The 27,130-nt window shown below is 41.8% G+C and overlaps 2 protein-coding genes across 4 annotated transcripts; one reads left to right on the top strand and one right to left on the bottom strand.

The window, feature by feature from the left end:
* Positions 1-3,167: 3,167 nt before the first annotated feature.
* Positions 3,168-14,229, bottom strand: BRIX1 (biogenesis of ribosomes BRX1). The gene is given in 10 exon segments (XM_075066902.1): positions 3,168-3,530; positions 3,963-4,091; positions 4,420-4,521; positions 4,813-4,863; positions 4,972-5,045; positions 5,138-5,187; positions 6,086-6,156; positions 9,734-9,780; positions 10,821-10,932; positions 14,067-14,229. Coding segments are annotated over 10 exon segments (1,059 nt in total). The 5' UTR covers positions 14,217-14,229; the 3' UTR covers positions 3,168-3,257.
* Positions 14,230-14,302: 73 nt separating this feature from the next.
* On the top strand, positions 14,303-26,334 carry RAD1 (RAD1 checkpoint DNA exonuclease). Of its 3 annotated transcripts, XM_075066899.1 has the most exons (7): positions 14,303-14,629; positions 15,954-16,123; positions 17,465-17,736; positions 19,564-19,672; positions 22,282-22,540; positions 23,421-23,519; positions 24,844-26,334. In XM_075066899.1, exons 3-7 carry the CDS (start codon positions 17,539-17,541, stop codon positions 24,881-24,883), a joined length of 705 nt encoding a protein of 234 aa, XP_074923000.1. In that variant the 5' UTR covers positions 14,303-14,629; positions 15,954-16,123; positions 17,465-17,538; the 3' UTR covers positions 24,884-26,334. The 3 variants fall into 3 exon arrangements, with proteins under 3 accessions (XP_074923000.1, XP_074923001.1, XP_074922999.1); XM_075066900.1 differs by lacking the exon at positions 15,954-16,123 and having other exon boundaries at positions 14,355-14,629; XM_075066898.1 differs by lacking the exon at positions 14,303-14,629 and having other exon boundaries at positions 15,040-16,149.
* Positions 26,335-27,130: the final 796 nt, after the last annotated feature.

Here is a 27,130-nt window from a genome sequence, read left to right as displayed (position 1 = left end):
CCCCCCCCCCCCCCCCCATAAACAGCCATATAACTTTGGGAGGGAGACTGACCTGGAGTTTGGTCAGCCCTGTTGTTTGGAGTATGGGGTAAAGATTTTTACCTTGAACCAAGTCTAGCTTGTTAAGTTTTAGCACCTGAGTTTTATTTTTCATTTGTTTCTCACTTTAATGCCTTATAAAAACTTATAACTCCCTTAAATTCTCTCTATAGTTAAATAAACTTTTTATTCTTTAATCAAAACTGATCTGGTGTTATATTCAAATTGAATTGTTTGGGTAATTCCATTTAAAGTACCAAACTGTTGGATATTGTTCCTTACGGAGGAAATGGACCTAAAATATCTGATCTGTTCAAGAAAGAACTGGACAGTGCAGAACACATTTTGGAGGAAAAGTTTAGACTGGGAGTGTGTTGGTGTCACCCTACAAGTGGTGACCAAGGCTGATGGAAACCAGTGTGACTGGAACGTGCTGGCATGTTGCAGGGTGTGACCTGAAGCTGTTTGTGAGTGGCCCAGGTTGGGAGCTACGGCAGTAAAGCACAGTGAGGCACCCCAAGTTTCAGGGCAGGTGGTGACACTGCATCCCGGAATGTGACAGTTGGATAGGGAGAAAGCCCAAGACACTGTTCCTTTAAGGGTGCAGGATCAAGAGCCCTATTGTGTAGGGTGGGGCCCTCCCCTCTCTTCCAGCCACTCAGAACGAGCTCCCTTGGGGAGGCTGGTATATAGACTGCATTCTGCCTCAGAAGTTCTAAAAGTTAAAATGTGGATGCAGAAGTTGAAGGGAAAAAGCTAAATTACATCAAAACTTTGTCATGGAAAATTACTTATGGATGAAAAGTTGCATGTCCAAATGTGGATTTTGATTTACTTTATAAATTTAAGGGTATAAAAGAGACAGCTTTTAAAAATGAACTGTGCCACTATACAGATGAAAAGTGGAGTTGATTTTGTCAAATATATAAGTTAAACAAATGCATGTTAAAACAACATGGGTTAAAAAAACAAAACAGGAAGAATAGGGACAGCATATACCAAAATTTGGAATTATTACATTTAAAAAAATCCAATTTTGTAGCTGTCATGACAGCCAAACTAGTAGACATTATGCTACCACTAACTTAGATCTGGGAGGTATGTCCAGCAGCAATGGTCATATTTTCAGATTCAGTCTCAGGCCTTACTTAACGGAGATTTTAAAAAGGGTGTCTTAGTATGTCAAGAGATTTAATCAATGAAACTGTACTTCTAATGACAGAATCAGTACAGACATATTAGCTTGGATCCCAGCACATACTGAAATAAGAGAATGAAATGCCAGACAAAGCAAATAAAAAACTTGTAAGAAATGGAAACTGACAAAACTACCCTTGAGTAAACAGGAATTCAGAAGTCCAGTACAGAAAAGTTAGGAGGAATGGCAAGAAATTTGGACTAATGAAAAAAGATTTGCTTGTACCCTTGAGTTGAGGATAACAACATACTGAAGGGCCTGGATAGGAAAAACAAAACCAAGACTAACTATGAACTTTTGTATTATGGACTTTATATAGAGGACTCTAATGTTTGAGCCATTAGCTATTAGGAACTCAGAACTATCTAAATCTTAATAAACCAACTCTGGATGCAGGTGCTGTTAAACACAAGAGACTGTGTGGAGTGCTTAAGGGGCCTGAATCTAGTGAAGTGTGCTTGCAAAGCAATCTCTGGCCATAAGGGGGTGCTTACTAAGCAGCCACCCTTTTACAAACTACAAATGTGGAAAAATGAAATCTTGCCTATTCAGCTCCTCATTCCACTATTTAACTTTTACTCTTCCATATTCCCTTGTTTGGTCCAGTTTCCTACCGGTGGTAGGGGTAGTTTTTCCCCATTTCCTTCACCACAACCATTCTCCCTACTGAAAAGCTTTATGCAGAGTCAATACAGGTATCTAGCTAATAGAACCTGATGTGTATCTACTAAAAGCCTGTAACACTGCTCCTACGAGATGGGGAAAAAAAATCCCACAGGTGCTGAAAGTATGAGTGTGAGATTTATTAATTGTACTAGGAGCTGGCAATCACGGAAAAGGGCAGTCCCTGGCCCCATGGGCTTAATCTACTAAAAACTAAAGTGTACACCCTCTTTCCCCCAATTTCATTTTAGGTAAACATTTACTTAACAGGCAGAGCTCATTCTTCTGTTACAGAATCTCATTTACCAGAACTGAGTTCTGGTGCATGCATTGCATACACTCTCTTAGCTAACTGCAGGCCTGACTGTGCTCTTGCTAGTAATAACTTTAAAAAAGGCCCAAACTAAGACAATAGTTCTTCAGAGTGTTAGTTCTTTGGGGGGGGGGGGGGGGCAGAGACAGTCTTTTTGTTCTGTGTTTGTACAGAACTTACCCCACTAGAAATTAGAATAGAGAAGGGTGGAATATCAAGGAGCATCAGCACCCACAAAGGACAACATTCCATTGTCTCTCTGAGTAATAGTAGCACACTTGGTACAAGACACCAAGAGCAACACAAAGTAAAACACAGTTTGCCCCCTTTTCTATAAGACAAGCCCTTTATGCTTTTGTAGATCCACTATTCTTAAAAACACCAACAAAAAATTTCCTGTGATCAAAAATCACAATCCTTTCTCTTCTCCAAGAGCCATGGGATAGGGTGGGTAACCAGCCAAGAAAAAGTGAACCAGTACTGTAGGCATGTTGAATCTTTTAAAGAGAAAGTGTACTTGTATGTCAAATGTAATATAGACTGTAAGATCCTGACTACTGCTGGGGAGCTAAACTTCTGAACTATGGCTAGGGGAAAGCACCCAAACTCCTTTAGGTAGTGCCCCCCTCCCCCCAAAAAAATCCCAGAATTACTGACCCATACAAGACTAATTTTCAATTGTAAGAAATGTTTGGTCAGACTTTCTTATTCAACTCTTGTTGCTGCCCTCCAACACCTTCCCCTTAAAACGTTCATATTTCTCCAAGAGCTTTGTAGGGCATTAATGTATCTATTCCTTGGAAGACATACGTACAACAAAAATACCAACCAATTTTATTTAAAAAACAGTGAGATAAGATGAGTCCTAGAGCAGAAGAAATCCACATCTGATTTTTCATTTACTCAAAGCTGGTGGCAAGCAGCTGCTGACTTTTAAAAAATTGAGAGATAAGATCATATACAAGGTAGGTTGTTAGCTATATTTCAGAGCTAAGTATGCAAGGCTAACAGATGACATTTGAAGTTTGCTTCATTTTTTTCCACTTAACATTTTACACTCCCACCCTGGACATTTTTTTTTTGCCTCTTCCTTTGTCGTTGAAATAATTTCTTTCTCTTTTTCAAATTGACTTTTAGCTCAGGTTTCACCAACACTATTTCCAATGGCTTTTCTTCTGCTGGAGTGTCAAAGACAGTTTCAGTAGGATCTTCTGGAATAATTGTCTTTTCTTCTTTTTTCCTAAGTTTCTGCAGGTCTTTCACTTGATGTTTTTCTCTGAATTTAGCAGCTATAGCCAATCTTGTCATCCGCCGATGCTATCAAAAGAAGAAGAGTAAGTTAATACAGTTGCACTGAAAGGCAAAGGAGAGACGGAAAAACCCATTTAACAAAGCGATATTGCAAAAAGTTCACATACAACATTTTATAGTACAGAAAATGCTCTCCACCTAGAAAGTGATCTTTTTAAAAAGATCATCCTTCAACTGGCAAATTCCTCAGCATACTGCCATCTTCTCACTGAGAGAGCAAACAACTCATCATTATTAGCTTCATAAATCTGCTCAGTTCACATGCCAGTGATTATTTTACCCTAAAATTATAACCTATTACATGTATTGCCACATTGAGGTCCCTGATCCTGCAAGCTGCTTTCTTATGAGCAGGGGTACAGTCAGACAGAACAGCTTGCACAATCAAGGCCTAAGGAATTCATTAAATGCAAGCAAAACCAAAAGCAAGACTATTACCATGTTTGGAGACTGGTAATGTGGATTCTCATGTAGAGTTGGTCCTCCAAAGCTGCCCTGGAAAATCTTGATGAGATTTAAAACAAAACGAGGTCCAATTTCTACAAGAGATGCATCTTCTTCCATGATCTGTAACAAAATAGCAAACACCTTCATTTGAGATTCTTGTGCTGGACTTATACATGCATACTATTCTTTAAACATTTTACACATATGGATTCACAGGTGTTCAAGCCCAAAATCTAATGCAGCTAATTTATGTTAAGCATGTAAAAAGATAAGTTTTAGTCCACCATAAAACATTTTGAAATCACATTTTTTGTATAAGTGGGGTGGATGTCAGCATATCTTGGTAATAGTTAAAGGTCTCCTTTCAATTTACTGTATTTCACTGATTTCATATGAAACCATACAGTTAGTGCGATTTTTTTTAAAAAAGTCAAGGGAAACAACTAACCTGATAGTTTCGAAACCAGATCCTGTTGTCTGTGATGGAGAACGTGAATACATGATCTACAAAAGGCTGGCTTTTGGGGTGATATTGTGGTGTACTAAAAATCTATAACAAAGGCAAAAACAGTTTCTTATCCAAAATGATCACAAGTCCAAAATATAAAGTTTAATTACCTTTGCATTCATCTTGTTTTACTACTGAACATCCTCATCTTGCAGAGACTTGCCTATGTGAGTCGTCCCATTGACTTCAAGCACATGCGCAAGTCTTTGCAGGATTAGTGTCTAAGTACCAAGACACACACCAACAACTTCCAATAGGTATTAAGCCTGAAATATTTGCACAAAGAGTTTGTAAGATGCAAGAAATCCCAAAACAAAGTTGGCACATACTGACCTGAATAAACAACTCTTTTAACAGAGCATAGTGTGGCTCTTGATCAAACACCTAGAAGAGAAAAATACAATTTTATGAACACACAGAAGGCAACAGCAGTATAGAGAAAAAGAAAATCAGAGATACTATAGGTCAAGCAATCTGAAATCTTGTACTTGCCGGATCAAAGGACAGAAGAGGTCGTGAGCCTCTCAGGCAGTTTCCAGTCATCTTCAGTTCTGCCAGGGTATGAACTACAATGATTTTGAACAGTTTTAGATTTTAAACAGTTTTCTAAGAAACAGATAGATAAAAACAGTAGAAGTAATCTGAGAGCTCAACTTACTATTCTGTACTAAAAATTTGGCTGATGGTCCTTGAGGTGAATTTGAAAGCCTGAAACAAAAAAGACATCTATTAGTAATGGCAAGAAAAATACTTTAGAATTCTATAGTAAAATTTCAACCAGACTTTTTACTGTAGTAGTTTTAAAACTGGCCTTTGTTGCATATAAATGATAGTTCATTTTAGATATTTAAATTAAAAATGGCTTAAGGTATAAACAGCAGACCTCAAATGATGAGGTTTCACAGAAAATAGTATTTAATTTACAATTACTTTGCTGCTTATAAAAATTTTAAAATAGTATTTTTGTAAATAAAGCCAGCCTAATTTATTCTTGCTACTACTGCCAAGACCTGAAGTAGTCTGTGGGAAGTTTGGCTTAAACTTCTGCAGCAGTCCTGTAGGGAAGACTTAAAATTCTGTGGCAGCTTCAGGTATATTCAAACACAAATTTATTTAAATAAAAAAAAAAAAAATCAGTTTACGTAAACCCCACAAGGAATAGTGGAACATTTTCCTTCTGGTAAGAAATAGAGGGAAAGCAAGTGCATGCTGCCATATGAGCAAGTTTAACTGTACTTTTTTAAAATGTCACTCTTGAAATGTATTGATCACTAAAGATGTAAATCTTCAAACTGTAGGATGTTTTAAATAGAGTTCTAGTCCAATGGTTCTCAAACTGGGGGTCAGGACCCCTCAAGGGATCGTGAGGTTATTACAGGGGGGGGTTGTGAGCTATCAGCCTGCACCCCAAACCCCACTTTGCACCCAGCATGTATAATGGTGTTAAATATATAAAGAAGTGTTTTTAATGGGGGGGGGGGTCGCATTTAGAAGCTTGCTATGTGAAAGGGGTCACCAGTACAAAAGTTTGAGAACCACTGTTCTCAGAATACGAGCAACTATGATTATAGAGGAAGATTTAATAAAGCAAAGTGTATTTTCTCACCACATGTAGAGATCCTGTTTCTTTTTGGCTTCAAAAAATATGCACTTATTACAGTTTTTTATTTCACAAATCTATATAAAAAGAAGGCATATGGCAAATTAGCTATTAACAAAGCTCCATGAATCTTTTCGTAAACCTTCCAAATCTGTCTCAAGTATTTCTGTCCTGAAGTGAAAATATGCAAAGGTCTTGTACTAATAATTAACACCTGGTGCCTGCAGTAAAGTCAGTTTTAATTTATAGCCACCTTGAAAGTCTTAAATTATTTTTATTCACAGAAAACCACCAATGACCAGCACTCCAGTGGACAGGACATTAGACTGTCAGGGCACCTAGGGTTTAGTCTCAGCTCTGCCACTGGCCCACTGTCTGGCTTTCTTCAGGCTGATCTTTTGCTCTATTTGTGCCTCAGGTTTCCCAACATAAAATGGGGGAAACACTCTCTTTGGTAAAGCTGTTTTCATTGGTAGACTGCAGAGTGATGGAACAAAATGCTTCTATTCTATATTTTGAAATTGTCTTTTTATCAATAGTCAATTTCCTATTTCAAAATAAGATGCCTCATTTAAAAAAAAAAAGTTCATGAACAGCAATCATTTTCATCTATGAAGCTATTTAATACATTCCAGCAGCAGCACCCCAGCATGGGTAGAGGAGATAGCCCAGAATAGGCTTGTCAGCCTCCCCTTCTTCTCCCTTACCTCAACTAGAAAGGGTACCAGGGAACTAAATCACAAAAGAAGCAACAGCAGTTCTTTCATAGGGGTAATGATTCAAAGGCACTAGCTTTTGAGATGGAGTAAAGACTTCTGGGAGCCACAGACATTTGCAGTCTCTATTGCCTCCACCCTCTAATATCATCAGCTCATCTTTTCTGCTGGAAATCTAAACTGCTTTGATTCCTCATTGGTTCATTTCCACTAACGGATCCGCCCAGACTGCCACTTAGTTCAATTTAGCTATGCCACATGTACCTGTACTCTTTCTTGCATCCTTCAGGCTTGCACAAAAAAGCAAACCGCCACCACCAATTAAATATTTTAAGATTATGATTACAAATGTTCTTGACAAACCAACCACACAGTTAACCTTTGTAACTTTGTCCTCCTTCCATCAGCCCTTTTCTTCTTTGTTTTCACCCTGTATGTTTTTTATTCAGTATCTTTGCAACCATGGTGAATTTAGATCCAAGATACAGAGATCCCACAGTATTCTTGTCAGCAAATTAAAGAAGTATGGCCTGGATGAATGGACTATAAGGTGGATAGAAAGCTGGCTAGATCATCAGGTAGTGATCAATGTCTCCATGTCTAGTTGGCAGCTGGTATCAAGCAGAGTGCCCAAAGGGTTGGTCCTGGGGCCCGTTTTGTTCAATGTGTTCACTAATGATCTGGAGGATGGCATGGACTGCACCCTCAGCAAGTATGCATGTGACATGAAACTGGGAGGAGTGGTAGATACACTGGAGGGTAGGGATAGGATACAGAGGGGTGTAGCGAGGCGGTGTGGCTCCCTTCCTCCACAGGGAGGGTTGAGCCCTGTCAATCATCCCCCAGGGCGGAACCACTGGGTGGAAGTCCCTCCCCTCAGAGGGTCAGGTGGCGACCCGGAAGGATAAAAGCCGGGCCTCAGCCTTCAGTCAGGCCCCAGCCACCACCGAGAGCAGACATGGCTGCCGGCTCTTGTCACTGGGAGGCTGCTGAGGCCCGAGGCCAGTACCAGGAGCGGCCAGAGCTACCCCGCCGCCGCTACGACGAGGAGCTGCCAGAGCTACCCCGTCCTTGCTTCGGCTCTGAGGAACCGTCGGACCAGACCTGGGCCGCCCTCCCGGAGGTATTCCCAGACCTACCACCCAGCCCTGAGTGGGAGGAACCCATGGTGCTGGGCGACCCTGTTTAGACTGCAGGTGGAAACTTAAGGGAAATTGTAAGTAGCATAGCCGGGGGCAGCTGACTACAGTCAGGCTTCAGAGGGCCCGAGCCTATGGCCGTGTGTTTCGGGCAGGATCTACACTGATTCGTCAGTGTGTTTTCGGTCAAGGATCCCCGTGATCAAACTCTGTTTGAGTGTGTTTCAGTACCGGATCCCCAGCTGACTGCCACTAGCCGGCGACAGCTCACAATAGGGCCCTGGGCTGGAACGCAGTTTTAGGAGTGGGTGGGATCCCTCTTGATAGGTTATAGTCAGGATGCCACCGTAAAAGGGTGGCAGAATCCCAATTCACCCTGTTAGGGAGACGTTCCATTGTGGTTACCGAACTGCTCTGCACTGCTCCACAAGATGCAATCTAGAAGCTGTTATGTCACTTTGTTCCCACGCATCTGAACAAGGGATCTGCCTCTTTAACTTGTCACCGACCTGCCATGCAAAGGGCCAGAGCCAGGCTATTAAAAACCTGTAACTTGTCGATTGGTTGCCTGTCAAAGGCTGGGCCGCCCAAGTCCTCTCCATAGGGACCAGAACGTCCCCAGGATGTGTTAGAGGATTGGGCCAAAAAGAAATCTGAATGAGGTTTCACAAGGACAAGTGCAGAGTCCTGCACTTAGGATGGAAAAATCCCATGCACTGCTACAGACTAGGGAGAAAATGGCTAGGCAGCAGTTCTGCAGAAAAGGACCTAGGGGTTACAGTGGACAAGAAGCTGGATGATGAGTCTGGCAAACAGTGTGCCCTTGTTGCCAAGAAGGCTAACACGGCATTTTGGGCTGTATAAGTAGGGCATTGCCAGCAGATCGAGGGATGTGATCATTCCCCCTCTATTTGACATTGGTGAGGCCTCATCTGGAGTACTGTGTCCAGTTTTGGGCCCCACACTACAAGAAGGATGTGGAAAAAATTGGAAAAAGTCCAGCGGAGGGCAACAAAAATGATTAGGGGCTGGAGCACATGATTTTATGAGAGGAAGGCTGAGGGAACTGGATTGTTTAGTCTGCAGAGAAGAAAGAATGAGGAGGGGATTTGATAGCTGCTTTCAACTACCTGAAAGGGGTTCCAAAGAGGATGGATCTAGACTGTTCTCAGTGGTAGCAGATGACAAACAAGGAGTAATGGTCTCAAGTTGCAGTGGGGGAGGTTTAGGTTGGATATTAGGAAAAAACTTTTTCACTAGGAGTGGTGAAGGCACTGGAATGAGTTACCTAGGGAGGTGGTGGAATCTCCTTCCTAGAGGTTTTTAAGGTCACGGGCTTGACAAAAGCCCTGGCCTGGGATGATTTAGTTGGGGATTGGTAAAAACTTCTACTGATTTCAATAGGGAAGTTCTGCATAACAGAGTGCTTTTTCGGGACCAGCGTTTTTCTCGTGTATATCAGATCATGTCTAACAAAAGTGAGGAAAAATGCAAGTATTACATTGAATGATTGTTTACCCTACTAAGTCACTTTGGCTGTTCAATGAGTCAGAATTTCTTAAATATAGCAGGTAAGTGAATTCACCTACTTCTGTAACCCAGAAGAATGACTAATTCATTCCTGTGGTTTTAGGCGCCCAGTAATTCAAAACAGTGCAAGGATTAGACTCTTGTGTTTCATGGAGTAAACTAAAATTCTCTTCATTTCAGTACTATTCAACCTATCTGCCTCTCTCAATTTAGCCAAAAGAAGCAGAACATATAAAGATCTCAGATTAAGTTTGATTGAATCGCAATACATTCATTATTACAAACAGTTCTTGTCTTTACGGGTCCCATTTAGTGTCTGTTAAACAAAGAAAAAAGTACCCACTGAACTCGGTCTTTGATAATGCTTTTGTATATTTACGAGGGTCACCAGCTGTTGCATTCATAAAAAAAGAATAAGAAACGTTCCGCCCCACACACTTTTCGAAAATATTTTACCTACTGTTATTAGCTAAGAGAAAGAGATAGAAAAATTTGGCCTCCAGTAATTTGTGTTTCTCGCAGCAGGTTTTGCATTATAACTCATGTTCACTGTTTGATATTATTTCACTTTCATTATCTCATTACTTTGGGTTTGTTGATATTATTTCACTTCTTACTCATTACTTGGGTTGCTGTTACAACAGTTTTTGCACATACCAGCCTAAGGCCCCAATCCAGCAAACACTGAAACACGTACAAAGCATTATGCATGCAAGTAGTTTTACTGAAGTCAAAGGAATCGTGAAACAAATCAAAGCATGTATTTGAGTGTTTTCAGAATGGAAGCCTACTTTCCTAAAGATCTTAATTAGAATCTAATGGGCAGCAAGTTTAAAACAAATAAAAGGAAGTTCTTCACACAGCGCACAGTCAACTTGTGGAACTCCTTGCCTGAGGAGGTTGTGAAGGCTATGACTATAACAGGGTTTAAAAAAGAACTCGATAAATTCATGGAGGTTAAGTCCATTAATGGCTATTAGCCAAGATGGCTAAGGAATGGTGTCCCTAGCCTCTGTTTGTCAGAGGGTGGTGACAGACAGCAGGAGAGAGATCACTTGATCATTACCTGTCAGGTTCACTCCCTCTGGGGCACCTGGCATTGGTCACTGTTGGTAGACAGGATACTGGGTTTGATGGACTTTTGGTCTGACCCAGTATGGCCATTCTTATGTTGTAATCCAACAGTTATTCTGTGCAGCAATTGGGGTAAATAATGTCAACAAAAGACAGTGAGCCATATAAAATAAGAATTATGCACCATCTTCAAACAGCAGGCTGTTGGAGGCAAGTGGTGTAATAAACTAGAATAGCCAAAACCACTGACAAACTTAGACACAAGCAGTACCTAGACCCTACCTGCTTTAGAGTGGGGCATCAATGTTCGCAAGTCATGCATTAGATGTCTCGTTCTGAAATTTATTCCTCTAGAAGAGAAAATAAGCACCCGCTCTTTATTTTTCCATTTACCCTAAAAGAAACACAAAGTTAAAATGGAAAAAAGTTTCTAATAATTTTTTAAAATCAGTTAATATTTTATCAAGATTTCAGATTTTTTTAAAATCTACATTTGTGCAGAAGTTTCCAGTTAAAACAAAGTGCTGCCTTTTCAACAGGCTGCAGAGATATAAATGTTTACATGGACAACTCTGATCTTCCACCCACTACTACTAAATTCCTACACAAAGAACCCTGATCAACTCAATGTTTTCAGTGAGACACTATCGATATTTGAGGCTGCTCACATAAAACTTCCCATCATAGGCTGTGATAAACTTCATGTATCAGGGTGCAGCTGCTTGCAGACAGGAGGGGTAAGTAGCCATGAAGTCTATTTGCTTTCCCATTTAAACAATAACCATGAGCGTCAAGGATGGTACAGAAATATGTAACTAAATACAGCAAAATGACATTAAGTGCATAAAAGTTAAACTGCATATAGCAATACACCTATCTCACAGAACTGGTAGGGACCGTGAAAGGTCATCAAGTCCAGCCCCCTGCCTTCACTAGCAGGACCAAGTACAGTAACTTCTCACTTAACGTTGTAGTTATGTTCCTGAAAAATGCGACTAAGTGAAACGATGTTAAGCGAATCCAATTTCCCCTCCTCTGCAAGCACCATAGGCAGGGATTCAACTTTCAGCTCGCCCACTCCACTCCTTCCCCCCAAGCCCCCACCTTTGACCCGCCTCTTCTCCCCTCACCTCCTCCCCCTTTACTTCACTCGCTGTGTCCTGGCTCCTCCCGCTCCCTCCTCTCCCTTCTAAATGCCACAAGCCAGCTGATTCCCCACTCCCTTCTGCCTGGGGCAGTAAGCTGGCTTGCTGTGTTCAGGAGGCAGGGGGAGCCTGCATGCTGAGTCCTTGCTCCTCCCCGCTCCCTGGGGCAATCAGCTGGCTTGAGGCATTTTGGAAGCAGAAGGGAGGGGGAAGGAGTGAGGACTCTGGTGCAATGCTTGTGGCAGCAATGCTTGTGGCATTGGGGAGGGAGGGGGAAGCCTGCATGCTGAGTCCTCGCTCCTTCCCCCTCCATCCTGCTTCCAAAATGCCGCAAGCCAGCTGATTGCTGCAGGCAGGAGAGGTGGGGAGGAGGGGGAAGGCGCTGATCCACAGAGTCTGTCAGCAGGTGGTGCTGGGGCCAAAGGGAGGCTGCCAGCTGTGGAGAAAGCAGGCAGCCAAACAATGCAAGAGTGGAGCATTGCACAACTTTAATTGAGTATGCTCCCTAATTGATCAGCAACGTAACAATGAAACATTAAGCAGGACGACTTTAAGTGAGGAGTTACTGTACTTATTTTGCTCCAGATCCCTAGGTGGCCCCCTCAGGGATTGAGCTCACAACCCAGGTTTAGGCCAATGCTAAAACCACTAGTACAGAAGTGTTATCTTGTGTAATTTTAAAGTGAAGGAAGAACTTAGAGAGAAGTGCCGTGCCATTCATTCAAGAAAGCACTTTGAAAATCCCAGCCATTCAGTCCATTCCAGAGGCAAGAGCTGCTTCTTCTAAAATATTTTTATGAGCTCAAGGAATAGTTGTCTCTGACAGGAAGAAAATGGCAATATCCCCAGGGAATTCATCCTAATCCTCCCTTTGCGTTAGCAACAGAATACTGAGGGGCTTTGGTGAAACTCCTCCCTCCTGTGGCCACTGACAAACGGATTTGCAGCATTTTGAGCTGTGCAGAAAGCCAAGAATATTAGAAGCACAGTAGATCATCTCAGTCACAAGAAAAGGCTGATCTGTTGCTTTCTCTACAAAGTGAACTGAGAGCCACAGAGTTGTAAAGCAACACAAGATAAAAGGGTCTGCTACAAATGAATCCTCTGTTAACTCAGCGCAGAAGGCCCTGGCTGGCTTCTATGGGCTATAGGATTTCCAATTTCAATATGCAAGTTTTTTTTAAAAAACTGAAAAGAACTCTCTAAATAAAATGGTCACTTAAAACTACCTACGAAGTCCTTGTACAAGACTTTATGATTTGTTTTTAACTCTGATAATATTTTAGGGTGTTAGTATTGCTGTATCACAATTGTGTTATATGATCTAGAATATTCACCGTTTCATATAAAAAACATAACACCAAACAAGTTCTTAATAATAGGGAGTAAAACTGTGAAAAGCTATTGCTCTAGAATGTCACCCCCCCAATATGAGAAACTGCTCTTTTCTGCTTATTATGGATACCGCCATCTCAGACCAACAAGCTCAAGAACCCAATAATTAGGCATAGTCAAGTACTAGCTAGAGATTGGATTGTGGAGTTGAGTGTAGGAAGAGATTCCAGACTGATTACTGGCCTCAGCCTGCCCAAAACTACAGCACCCAATGTGGCCCATCTTCATGGAAGTAGAAAAAACTGACCCCAAGAGCATCACGCAGTGCCTCAGAGCTGTGTGGCACCTTACAGACTAACAGACGTATCTCAGTTTGATCGGAGCACTCCTGTGTTCAGGGTGGCACTTCAGGTGCTTGGACGAGGTATCTCCATGTTCCTAGTGTATTCGAGATATCTGTGCAGATCACGACAGTGAAACATAACCTTGCTTTCCACACTCATATGAAGAATTCGGGCGACCACACAGACCAAGGCAGCACATGTCTCTGTGGTGAGACTAGTATCAGGGATTAACCGCGTTAGTCTGTATCCACAAAAACAACAAGGGGCCCGGTGGCACCTTAAAGACTAACAGAGCCTTGTTGTTTTTGTGGAGAGACTGCAACCAGCGATTTGCTTCCTTGCACACCAAGCAGGCAGCGGCCCTGCAAGCATAGTGAGAACTCAAGAGCACAGAGAGCGGCTTCTCTAATGAGAGGCAATGTCTCTAAAAAGTCTGAGACTGGAGACGGATAATCTCCGGCCCGTAGGAAGCTTCCCGAGGAGAGACAGCCTTTCCCCAACAGGGCAGGGCAGGCCCTCGCCGTCCTGTACGGGGTATGGCGACAAGAGGGACCATTCCAGAGCTCCTACCACCAACAGGGAGAACACAGCCGAGGCCACCCAGGCCTCTTACCCTGCGCGCCGTAGAGAGAGACCCGCGGAGACAGCCCGGGCCAGCCACATACCCCCGGGGGGCGGGGCAGGGGATCAGCCGCTCTCTTTACCTTGGAGACGGGAGCCGGGATGCTGTGCTCCTCCCTCTCCTCTCCCTGCGGGCTTGGCTTGGCCGGCAGCCCGGTCCCGTTCGGAGCCCCTTTGGCTCGTTTCCTCGGCCGGGTCGCAGCACCACCACGCTTCCTCTTGGCCGCGGCCATCTTGCTTACACGTGACCCCGGAAGCCGCGCTTCGTCTGCACGGTCCTGGCAGCCGGCGTGCTGCCGTTTCTGGCAGAGCTCGGTTTACGGCAGCCGTAAAGCAAGAGGTGAGTGCGTAGCCGCGCCGCGGGGAGGATTCGCAGTGCGTGTGACGGCGTTAGGCGGCGCGGGTCCCCGGAGCCAGGTCCCTGGGCTAAGCTCCCGGCCCGAGGTTCCCCGCTCAGCGCTGTCCCTGGGCCGCTGGTTCCCCAGGGCGGGCCCAGGGCCCCTTGGCGTGTGGCTGCTGCTGAGTGCCTAGTGCAAAGGGGCCTCCGGCCTGAGTCCTCCGGCTCCCTGGTTCTCAAGCTGAGGGTCGCGTGTGGCCCAGTCAGCGCACAGCTGTGACCCCATGTGACAGCCTCAGGGCCGCAGAGGTAATATGGCTAGTGTCAGGTATTGGGGGGGAGCCGTGTGACTCTGTATCCACAAAAACAACAAGGAGTCCGGTGGCACCTTAGAGACTAAGATTTATTTGGGCATAAACTTTCGTGGGTAAACCTCCCACTTCTTCAGATGCATGGAGTGAAAGTTACAGATGCGGATATTATTATACATGAAGAGAAGGGAGTTACCTTGGAGATGGAGAACCAGTGTTGACAGGGCCAATTCAAGCAGGGTGGATGTGGTCCATGCCCAATAATTGATGAGGAGGTAATACTAAGAGAGGGAAAGTGGGTTTTTATCCACGAACATTTATGGCCAAATAAATCTGTTAGTCTTTAATATGCCACCAGACTCCTCATTGTTTTTATAGCTAGTGTATGGATGCAGCCCACATAAAGAGCTGCAGATGCTGCACACAATGATAAATAGGTTTGGTACCACTGCTCTAGCTGTTGTCACAGCATACTGTAATATTAGTGGATGAGAAGCATATTGAAGATGAAAAACAGGGCACAGAGTTTGGCCCACGGAGCTCAAACTTCTGTTGGTGTGTGTGTGTGTGTGTTAGACCTGTGCAGGATGTAATGGTTCTGCAGAAGTTTAACTGATTTAATGCTAATGATCAGACACAACATGAGGTAGGATTCACATTGGTCTTGCATAGCAGTGATGAGGATAAGAGTACCAGGAATCCTGCTGAGAGGCTGCTGACAATTTGGGAAACGGATGAGGGTGTTGCAGCCTCATCCCTGGAAGAATATGCATAAAACTGATGCTACACACGGGGAAACAGAAACTACAGTGGCACAAAAAACAATGAGTATAATGGCCAAAAGGAAGCAGCTGTTGTAACCTAGTGCTTTGTGAAAGGAAGTGGAAGGTTTTCTGTTAAATTTAAATCAGAAGAACAGATTGTAAAGTGTGTTAATGGCACTAACTTATTTCTGTTCACAAAGTGGAGTGCAGCCTTTTTTTCTTATCAACAGCAGGGAAAAAATTAGTAGTTCAATGAAAACTATTGTGCTGCTTCATGGTAATGTTCAGCCTTTAAAGAAGGAATAGCAATAGAGATAGGGGGAGCTTTGTGGAGATTTTCATGATTCACTACCAAAAGGTTTTGGGCAACTAACTGCCCTTCGTGTCATTGAAAATCTCCCTGTACATGCGCTCATAATGTCGGTATTACCCATCTGCTATTAAAAGTGAATTGTAAAGGAAAAATATGATTGTGGCCTTTATTTCTTTATGAAGCGTATATAAAGATGGATGTAATGTCATCTTTCTGTTTTTGTTTGTTTACAATATAAATACTAGATCTGACTTTTTTTTCCTGGATAACTGGAGTAGGATAGGAGCATTGCACTAGACTGAAATCTCAGTTGACACTCAGCATTCTTCACCCCTTCAGCTGATGCCTGGGAATGGGAAAGCTGCAACTCAGCTTTCCCTGTAGTGTGAAAAAGAGAGTTCTCCAGAAGAACAAGGCAAGTTGGGACCTGATATTTGTCATGTAATAAAAAAGCAGGGGAAAAAACATATTAATCTGTATGTACCAGCCTGAGGCATCAATAAAGGACATGGATACAACTTCTGTATTAGTTTGTTTTGCAGCTTACCTGTAATATGACCCTGTACAAAAAGGGAGATGCTACTTAAATCAGTAAAGATGTAAATATATTTCCTTGCAAGATAGATAGAATGAGGAGAGAATAGAAGGATGAAATATCAGGAGTCTTCTCTTGCAGCTTCAAAAACACAGGCCTCTACTTTGTGAGTCAAAGCTCAAATGGAGGGAAATTTGTGTGTGTGTATATACACCAGACTCTCGCTAGAACGCGCGTCTGTATAGTACAAATTCGCATATAACACTGTCGCGGCTATGGATCCTGTAGAGGAAAATTTACAGAGGACCTTTAGATCTTTGGTCAAGTTAATAGGCCTGAAGTATTAGGTGAGCTTGCTTCTGTGTGTAAGGGGCATGAGGAGGCAAAGTGGAAAGTCCCCAAAACCGAACAATGTCTTTCTGTGCATAGGGAGCATGAGGAGGTGAAGTGGAAAGTCCCCAGAGACAATTAGCCAAGCCAAGCTTGTTAGATATAACTGCAATGGAAGCATTAGAAAAGTCAAACCACAAAAGAACTAGATTGGGAACAACAATAACGGAAAAGCCAAATAAGGGAGATGATTGTTTCTTTTCGCCTTTAACCTGCATTACATTTTGCAATGTATTCCAAATAAGGTAATTAATATGGAAGTATGTATAATTTGTCTGTGGTTTTAAGCTTTAAAAGGCTTGTGTGATTCTTGAATCGGGGTCAGCTACTGGGAGCAGTTATCCCCCTGAGCTTATAACAATAAAGGAACCTCAGGCTGATCTGATCCAAACTCAATGTGTGGTTGATTTTCCACAACAATCCCAAATTTAATTACTTTAATTGCAATTCATTTTAACGTGGTACCATGCATCGATCCCAAATCCTGCATTCTAGCGAGGGTCCAATGTATATATTAAAAATAAAATTAACTGGTGTCATGGTCTATCCAGCAGGGGTCAGTGGTACACAGATACAGGAATACGCTTGTGCATCCTGTTACTTTGGTATTTTAATAGTATTGGACCTGAATATCTCTCTCAGGGAGTAGAAGTATCTAAAAAAATTTTGGATTGTTTTGTATATACTCCTGGTCTATTCATGAAATATTTAATTACACCAAAGCATTGCTGCCAGTACATCATCACAAGTTTGTGAAGCTTTTTTTTTTTTCCCCATGTTTCATCCATAAACAGCAATTCAGATTAACACAAGTATGTTGCCTCTTTTTAGGTGTTCTTTGAAACTGCATCTTAATCCCTCATTTATACGTCACGGGAAAGACTGGAGCGGTGACTGCAAACTAGATGATGCCCCTCTCCACTCAACCTGAAACTGGTGATGACCAGTATGTTTTAGTTGCCAGTCTTGACAATGTCAGAAACCTCTCAAATATCCTAAAAGCCATTCATTTTAAAGACCATGCAACATGTTTTGCAACTACAAATGGAATCAAGGTTACAGTGGAAAATGCAAAGTGTCTGCAGGCAAATGCCTTTATTCAGGTAAGGAGCCTAGCACATCATAAGACTGTCAGTGTATCTGTGATCAGTCTTTCTCATGTTTAAAATGGCAGTTTTTTACTTTCTCTTGCATTTGTCAATGGCTTTCCCAATGGACATAATCCAGTCAAACAAAAAACAAAAGATGAGACTAGTGGGTCCAAAGCGTTAGATATCTCAATTCTAGACTTGCAAAAGTGCAGTTGTTGACACTATTCAGAAATGCTGGAATTAAATTCTTGAAGTAGCAGAGAGGGAATTGTTTTCCTATTTTATTGTTACTATAACATATGAGAGGATCACCATTGTTTCGCATTGAGTCTTGTATAAGCACATGGTATGAAGCCACTGTGAGATATGAGAGCATTAAATGAGCCAGGGAAGTATTGAGAGACCAGAAGTACCTAAGAATGGAAACAAAGTATGTGATGGAAGTACTGTTTGAGAGAATAAGGAAGTGTATGCAGTTTATCTTAGGGGATTGAGAGGAATTGTCAGAATCGTAGGCATAAGGTAGAGAATCTGACCCAGCGAATGCCCTGCAATATTGCTGATATTAAAGTTGGGAAAAGACCTTGTAGATCATTCAGCGAATCCTCTGAGGCTAGCGTAGGACTGTTCACTATGGGTATATACTCCAGTGCTTGTCTGATGTATTTACAGATGACCCATGATAAAGATCCCACCTCTTCCCTAACGGAAGACAGTTTTACGATTGACCAGCACTCTCTCTGGGGAAGCTTTTTAATAATATTCAGCCTTACTTCCCTTTCCCTAATGTCATCTCATTACTTCCATTTATACCCTCTTGCATGACAGTAAACATTTCCTCTCCATCGTCAGGGAAACAGTTCATTATTTCTCCTTTTGAAATATCTTGATCATCTCTCAAAATAATAGTAGTAGTAGTTTGTATTTATACATCATCTTCCATTTCATGATCTCAAAGAGTTCTGCATTCAGATTCCATCCACCTTTTACAGAGTCCACTTTTGTGTCTTAGGTCATCAAGCAATTATTATGGTGAGCCCTACAGGACTGAGTTCACTCCCTTTGACATGCATCTCATTGCATCTCTCCTCACCTCTGAATAACACTGTATATTATTTTTTCTCAATATGTGTTTAGTATGATTACTGTTGATCCTATGTTACCCTTTTCTGCTATCTCTAGTAATCTTTCATTTAATTTATATATACATTGATTTCTCGCCCCCCAAAATAAGGTGGAGACAGAATAAAAAAGAACAAAATAGGAAAGGGAAGGAAGTGGGCACAGAGAAAATTAGCCCCTTTCTCTGATCTTATATTTTGACTTCCTTGCTTGGTTTCATTTCTTTGAATTTTAAGAAGTCATGTTTTATTTAATGTGTTCCCTTCCACCTGCTGCTGTTTGCTTACTTGACTATCTTTAGATTGTGAACTCCTCGGGGCAGAAATTGTGCTGCCTTCTGTTTTTGAAAGCACTTATCACAGTAGGTGTACTGGAAATAAATGACAAGTCTTGGTTTTATTTAAGTTGTACAGCACACTGAACATCTGCTGATTGGTGGGGAGATCTTTGAACTTCAACATTTATAGCTTATTATTACACTAAAAGGCCACTGCTCAAATGTCATACGTATCTGGTTTTCCTTTGTCTAAGCTATGTGCTGATTTTTAAAGGGTCCTGAGTATATGCGCATTGGCTCTTATTTTGTATTGTGTTGTGCTCTGAAGGTGAAGATTATGGATTTATAGAGATGATTGTTAAGTCACTGTTACTACAGAAAGGGACACAAATGTTGTTAAACTTCTTCCATACACACACTTTCTCTCTCTTTTTTTACAGGCAGGGATTTTTCAAGAATTTATTGTACAGGAAGAGTCTGTGATGTTTCGAATCAATTTGGCTGTTCTTTTAGACTGCTTGACCATTTTTGGTACAAATTCTTTGCCAGGTATTGTGCGTGCATATCCTGATCTGATGCTCTCAGTAATCAGAGTGAAACCTGTGCTTCTAGCCACCTCCCACATGGCTTTATGAAAGTGATCTTTCCTATCACTGTAAGATTCCCTAACCTTCCCATACTAAGACCCCCCTCTGAAGAGCAGCTACCAGTGATTGATTTGGCCATACGCTAGCTTCTTAAGTTGCTACAACTGTATGCTGTGATAATTGCTTGAGTGGCCAGGAGGGTAGGTACTCAACTGAATCCAGACACTGTGATGGAAAAGGTGGCAGTGGACGGAGTTATAAGTAAAAGGGCCGTGAAAGGTACTCAGTGAGAAGTCTTGAGTTTGGAAGACAAAATGTGTTCATAAATATAAGATTTATAAGAGAAATGGCAGAGGAATCTTGTGATGACACACAGATTTAGGAAATGTTAAAGCCTAGGCCTTGTCTATAACTACCGTTGTAAGCTGACCCAAGTTACGCTACTCCAGTTACATGAATAATGTAGCTGGAGTTGACGTAGCTTAGATCGACTTGCTGCAGCGTCTGTACTGTGCTCGGTCGACAGGAGACACTCTCTTGTTGACTTTTCTTACTCTTCGTGGAGAGGCAGAGTACTAGAGTTGACTGGAGAGCGCTGTGCCATTGATTTTAGCAGGTCTTCACTAGACCCACTAAATCGACACTGCTGCATCAATCGCAGCAGTGCTGATCTATCTAAGTACAGACAAGCCCAGGGAAGGGCCAGTTGTTGCAAGTAGAAGGAAATCCATCAATGGTACCAGTTGGTTCTGATAAATAAAAGCCAGCCACATGCTTGGTGCTTATGGTCCTTCTCTCTGTAGCTTTCAAACAGCTATTATAAAGCTAGGTAAGCAGACAGGTTAAGTGACCAGTTTTAAGCTCACCCTGTGAGTCAGTGACAGACTTTAGATAGGACCCTGCAGCCCAGCCTTGGTATCAATCCATTAGACTTCAGCTACTTTAAACTGTTATAAAACATTTGTGTAACTTGGTAAAGGTTTTACACTCTTTCTAGGTACAGTAGAATCTCAGAGTTACAAACTGATCAGTCAACCACACACCTCATTTGGAACTGCAAATATGTAATCAGGCAGCAGCAGAGATGGAAAAAAGAAGCAAATACAGTACTGTACTGTGTTAAATGTACATTACTAAAATAATAAAGGGAACGCAGTATTTGTCTTCTGCATAGTAAAGGTTCAATGCTGTATCAAGTAAATGTTCAGTTGTAAACTTTTGAAAGAACCATAACATTTTGTTCAGAGTTATGAACACCCTTTATTCCTAAAGCATTTGTAACTCTGAGGTTCTACTGTACCTCTTTGGCCTCCATCACATCTGAGCACCTCACAAACAATGAATTGATCTTCACATCATGTCTAAGTATTATCTCCGTTTTACAGATGGAGAACTGAAATAGAGAGCAACTGTTGACCAGGTTTGCACAGGAAGTCTGTGGCAGAGCTGGGAACTAAACCAAGATATCCTGAGTCGAATTTCAGTGGCTTAAGCACATGATCCTTCTCCCTCTAATCACATTCCTCAGTTAGTAAAAAGCCCCTAGCTTTTTGCCTTATGTCTTGGGTGCACCATAGGCCCACAAGGTATTTTGAATAGCCTCACAGCTTGTGTTTGAAAATTCAGGGCAGCCTCTGTATTATTTATATGTAGTTAGTTTTTCCAGTGGATCACTTAAAAATGCCTTTTTTCCCCCCGCAAATGCTATTTCAAAATGAAATATTGCTCTGTTTATATGAACTGTGAATTATTAATATTCCATTGTCAAACATCCAGTTCTTATCTGTGATTTTATATATTAGAAGTTGAACTGTCTTCCTGCTTGAAAATAATTCTTCCAGAAGTGTTTTCTTAGGCGTTACTTATGAATGAGGGTAGACCAGAGTCACACACATTGCAGATAGATACAGTGCAAGTTTTCTCAGACAATTCTGCCATTGCACATTTGTATGAACTCTAATATCCTGTTTCAGAGTAGCAGCCATGTTAGTCTGAATCTGCAAAAAGAACAGGAATACTTGTGGCACCTTAGAGGCTAACAAATTTATTTGAGCATAAACTCTTGTGGGCTAAAACCCACTCCGATGAAGTGGGTTTTAGCCCATGAAAGCTTATGCTCAAATAAATTTGTTAGTCTCTAAGGTGCCATTCCTGTTCTAATATCCTGGCTATTTCTATCCTGGGCCTTTTTGAAAAGAGCTTGTCAATCATCCTAAATTGTGCGGTAATTTTGTGATTGAGACAGTATTCAGGAAAGGTCTGAGACTAGACTGAGCATAATAAACCAATTTAATCTGTGATTTAAGCATGACTAGAATCCAGGTCTCCAAAGGTTAGAGTCATAGAATATCAGGGTTGGAAGGGACCTCAGGATGTCATCTAGTCCAACCCCCTGCTCAAAACAGGACCAGTCCCCAGACAGATTTTTACCCTGTTCCCTAAATGGCTCCTTCAAGGATTGCACTCACAACCCTGGATTTAGCAGCCTAATGCTCAAACCACTGAGCTATCCCTCCTCCCTCCCTCACACCATCTAGCTCTTAAGGAGTGCTAATTTTATCATCATTTCAGGTACTTCAACAGCACTTCGAATGTGTTACCATGGTTATGGCTACCCCTTGACCCTATTTCTAGAAGAAGGAGGTGTGGTAACTGTGTGTAAAATTAACACTGAAGAACCTGAAGAGACACTAGATTTTGATTTCTGCAGTACAAATGTGGTTAATAAAATTATCCTGCAGTCAGAAGGGTTAAGAGAAGCATTTGCTGAATTAGATATGACCAGTGAGGTCCTGCAGATCACCATGTCTCCAGACAAGCCTTATTTCAGGTATCAGAAACTACATGTCCATTTCAACAGTTCATGTTTAGCAACTTAGTTGCTTTTTGATTTTTTGAATTATTGTTGCTGCTTATTCAACACTGTTCAGATCTGCACCGTATCTGTTTAAATATGCCTTCTGTTATAATGGTCAGCTGCATCACATATGAAAACTTTAATTATTCAGACAAGGTACCAGGCAACTGTTCATTCCTTATTTCTCAATATTCCAAAATTTTCAACCTGATGCTTTTGGCAATAGAATACATCATTTTAAGGTTGGGAACCAGCTTCAGCCTTGGAATAAGCAGATACAAACTCTTTATATCTTGTGTTTTGTACACCTTGTTAAACAAATTCCAGGATGTTTTTTGAATCCATTCATTTAGTATTTTTGATTATGAAGAATAAGTTCCAAGGTCTGCATGGGCTTGGTAGGGGTGATGGATCAGGGCTGAAAAATCAGGAGTTGTATGCTGCAGTGCATAGGGGAACTCATGAGTTTTCCACATTCCTGGCAGCTCTACAACTAGGTGCTGCAGAGCAAGTTTCTTTCAGTTTCTGGTATGGTAGCAGATGGAGGCCTCTAGGTGCTAATGGAATACAATAATCAGTCTTTCATTAGCAAAAGTCAGCTTTCTTTGAAACCACAGTCAGCTGCTATCAGGGGAACTCTGAGTTTGGAGTGCCACAAATCTCATGCTTGTGATTCATTCTAATAGAAAATTAAATGTTGGTACCTCATTTCTTATGAACACTAGGTAGCTTGTTGAAATCTTCTGCTTTGAGAATTGTCCCAATGTATAACATCACTTTGTTGTTTCCACGTTTCAGATTTGATGGTGGCAATATCAAATGCTTTGCTGAGTTGGTGCATTTTGTCTTTTAGATTATCCACCTTTGGCAATGCAGGAAGTGCTCATCTTGACTATCCCAAAGATTCTGATTTGATGGAAGCATTTCATTGCAATCAGACCCAGACGAACAGGTCAGTGATCAGGACAGTAACAGTAGTAGTCTGACACATTCTTACCAAGAAGGTGAAAAAGTGGTTTCATCAGCTCCTGAAATGTCTGACTTTCCCTAGAACAGAGTAGTATTTCAAAATTTCCCTTTGACAGAAGTTGTTCGTCTGGTTAAAAGTTCAATAATAAAAAGTAGAGTATGAAATGCATGCTGTTGATACAGTAACGGAAAAATTAAACCATACTGTAAAACTACAGCAGTAGTTGGAGATGGGGAGGGATAGCTCAGTGATTTGAGCATTGGCCTGCTAAACCAGGGTTGTGAGTTCAATCCTTGAGGGGCAAGTTGGGGATTGGTCCTGCTTTGAGCAAGGGGTTGGACTAGATGACCTCCTGAAGTCTCTTCCAAACCTGATATTCTATAATTGGTTTTGTCAGTTTTGGTCCATTACTTGAGAATAAGGTTTCAGTTATTGTTACATTTTATATACTGTATATACTCGATCGTAAGCTGGTTCATTTATAAGCTCCCCACACACACACACTCCCCCGAAGGATAAGTAAAAATGGAAAAATTTTATAAGCTGACCCTATAAGTCAAGGGGCAGAAACTTTGGTTTCCAGACCATCAGGATAAGCCTCGGTGGGCCAAGATGGGTTGTTTACCTCGAGTATCCGCAGGCACAGAGGTAAACCTAAGTAAATAAAGTGTCCTGGCATGCCAGCTGCTTACCCTGATGGGCCAGGCCGCAACTGGTGGGGAACTTTTTTTTTAGGAGAGAAGCTGGGGGTCAGCGGTGTCAATACCCTTTTGAACCACTCTGCCACTGATGACCCACCCTAGCCAGGACCCCCAGTATTCTCTCTCCATCCCATCCTTTCCAACCTTATCTGGGGGGCCAGGGGAGGATGTCTCTGACCTGGGCCTGTAGGAGCTGCTTCCGGCAGGCTGGGCAGCGTGGCCACAAGCCTGCTCCGATGGGCCAGACGGGTGGCACGGCTGCAGCATGTTCGCACGCTGGCCCAGGCGGCACAGCTGCCAAGGGTGCTGGTGGTGGCCACGCTTGTCTGGGGGCAGGCCGAGTAGGCGGGTGTGCAGCCTGTCCAGCCCCAGAGTGCAGCTAGCTTCGGGTGGCGCTGGGGGGAGAGCCGCATGGCCAGAGCAAGAGAACTCTGGCCACACCTCTTACTTGCTGCCTCTCCTGGCTCCCTCTGTTGGGAAGGGGCTGTGTCCCACCTCTCTATACCCGTTCATAAGCCACCCCTCTCTGGTGCTCCCCTTTTTACTAAAAAAATTGGTTATGAACAGTATATACGGTATTTAAAATACTTTTTCTTTACCTGCAGGTATAAGATCTCTTGCTCAAACCTCTCACTAAGGCACTAGTTTTATCTTGTAAAGTGTCTCTTCGGACAGTAAGCGGGGATTCCTTTTCACTGCAGTATATGATTAGGAATGAAGATGGACAGAGTCTGTTTTGTGGGTACTATTGTTGCCCTGATGAGGACATTACTGAATCAGAAACTATAGCCTCTATGATATGGGCGTGCATTTCATTTATGGACATTCAGAATAGATGAAATATTGAATCATAAAAAACTTGAAAGTTGCCAGATGATAGCCCAAAAATGGCGCCCCGTTTTATCCACAGAAAGGAGCAGAGAAGAGCAGCTACAAATGAAGCTTCTCCCATATTACTTTGCAATGTTTCTCACTCTTGCTGAATGACCATCTTGTAAAAGTGAAAAAGGTTGCTTAATCCTTGGCCTCTTGCTTGAGGCTGAGAAGGTGCTGTGATGTGCACACTTGTCCACTGCAAACTTGGAATGATCACCAAACAGCCCCTTGAGTATTCTGTCACATTGTCAGAATAATTGCAAACGCAAGCAATGCGGTAATCTATGACAAGTAGCAGTATGTTACCAAAAAACTGGTGGATTTGGTTCGCTCTGAGCATGTATGAAGCAATTACAGGTGTTGGATGTCTAATGGTGGCTTGTGTTAGCAGGTGGGTGGTTCTGATTTAAAAATAAAATTCTGTGAGACTACAGTGGAGAGTGAAAATGGAACTGACTTCACAATAACAGTAAATTGTGAATTGCTCATCCAGCTAGATTCAAGCCTGCTGTAAGTACTGAATTCCCTAGAATTTCATCAGGAATGGCCCATTTTCCACAGCAGTGTGCTTGTGCTGTACTGGTAAGTTAGCATAGAACCCAACATAAATCACTTTTAAGTACTTAGGCAGTGTCATTTTGATTTTAACTTTTCAAATTAAAAAAAAATTACTAATACAACCCTTGCTATTGAAATGTGTTCTTTTACGTGTTCTCCCTTAACCCCATCCATTCACCACTGCCTTCCAGATCAAAAACATCTTATTTATTTCAGTTTTAAGGGAAAAGAGCATTGGAGTATTTGTTTTGGAGAAGAAAAAATCCCAAGGAATTTTATTGATTTTTATAAAATAAAACATTATAGCTTGTCACAATTGGGAGGCCAGTTGCCTTTAACAATAACAAACCTATACATATGTATCACATTCATATTTTGTCAAGTATCAGAGGGGTAGCCCTGTTAGTCTGGATCTGTAAAAGCAACAGAGTCCTGTGGCACCATATAGACTAACAGATGTTTTGGAGCATGAGCTTTCGTGGGTGAATACCGACGAAGTGGGTAGTCACCCACAAAAGCTCATGCTCCAAAACATCTGTTAGTCTATAAGGTGCCGCAGGATTCATATTTTGCTGCATTTAGAAATGCTTTTGTATTTTTTTAATAAAATAATCTTAAAGTGAATGAATCGTTTCCTGGAAATAAAATGCTGTGATATAATATTGACAGATTTTGCTTATTCCTAACCGCTATTTCAATGTCACACTGAATCAGGAAGATTGATAGATAGTGGTTCAAGATATGGTGGATACACAAAATATTGATAAGGAGACAAACTTTCAGTGACTTGCATCCACTTACTGAAATTACTTCTCCATCTTTTCAACCTTTTTCAGAACAGGAGGATGAGTCAGGCCACTAATTGGTAAGATCAGAGAGAGGGCAAGAGATGGTTTCTTGCACAAAGGAGTAACATCCACTCATTTGCGGGAAGCTGGTACTTGCCTTCTGAATTAATGAGTTAATATTGACAAGTGAACCCCCAGGACTTCCCTGTTCAATTTTACAAGCTGCGAATTCAAGTTTCAGGATTAAAACATGTTTCCAGCAGTAAATGGGCTGCACTTCAGTCAGAAGTAGCATTTGTTCTCTTCAGACCTGATCTGTCAAATGTACGCACCAGTTCCAGATGTGATCAGCCCTGTCTATGTGGTAAATAGTCTGATCTTTTGCAGTCCGACCAGACACAGCCACCACAAATAATGCAACAGACATGCTATCAGCTTGATGTCACATCAAAATAGGAAGATCAGAGTTGCAGCTAGAGCCCCAAAGATCTTTTCCAAAGTGAGTCATTCATGCAAGACTTTTGTAACTTATGCCCATTTTTTTAATACTCAGTAAAACATTTGATATGCTACCATTAGACCAAGACCTTAAAAATATAGAAATAAAATGAAAGGAGAATAGGAGGGGGAAGTGTACCTGGAAGGTTGATGCTTTTTCCTAAACTAAAGT

This window comes from Chelonoidis abingdonii, chromosome 6, assembly GCF_003597395.2.
Source record: "Chelonoidis abingdonii isolate Lonesome George chromosome 6, CheloAbing_2.0, whole genome shotgun sequence".
In the NCBI taxonomy this organism is placed as follows: domain Eukaryota; kingdom Metazoa; phylum Chordata; order Testudines; family Testudinidae; genus Chelonoidis; species Chelonoidis abingdonii.
The sequence above is the reverse complement of the archived record's forward strand: the minus strand, read 5'-3'. Positions and strand labels throughout refer to the sequence as shown.

Bases quoted from the DNA above. Each gene is read 5' to 3' on its own strand.
- RAD1 (XM_075066899.1), top strand. From the start codon at position 17,539: ATGATGCCCCTCTCCACTCAACCTGAAACTGGTGATGACCAGTATGTT. The intron at 17,737-19,563 runs GTAAGGAGCCTA...CTTTTTTTACAG, and splicing joins AGGCAAATGCCTTTATTCAG to GCAGGGATTTTTCAAGAATT. The intron at 19,673-22,281 runs GTATTGTGCGTG...TCATCATTTCAG, and splicing joins TGGTACAAATTCTTTGCCAG to GTACTTCAACAGCACTTCGA.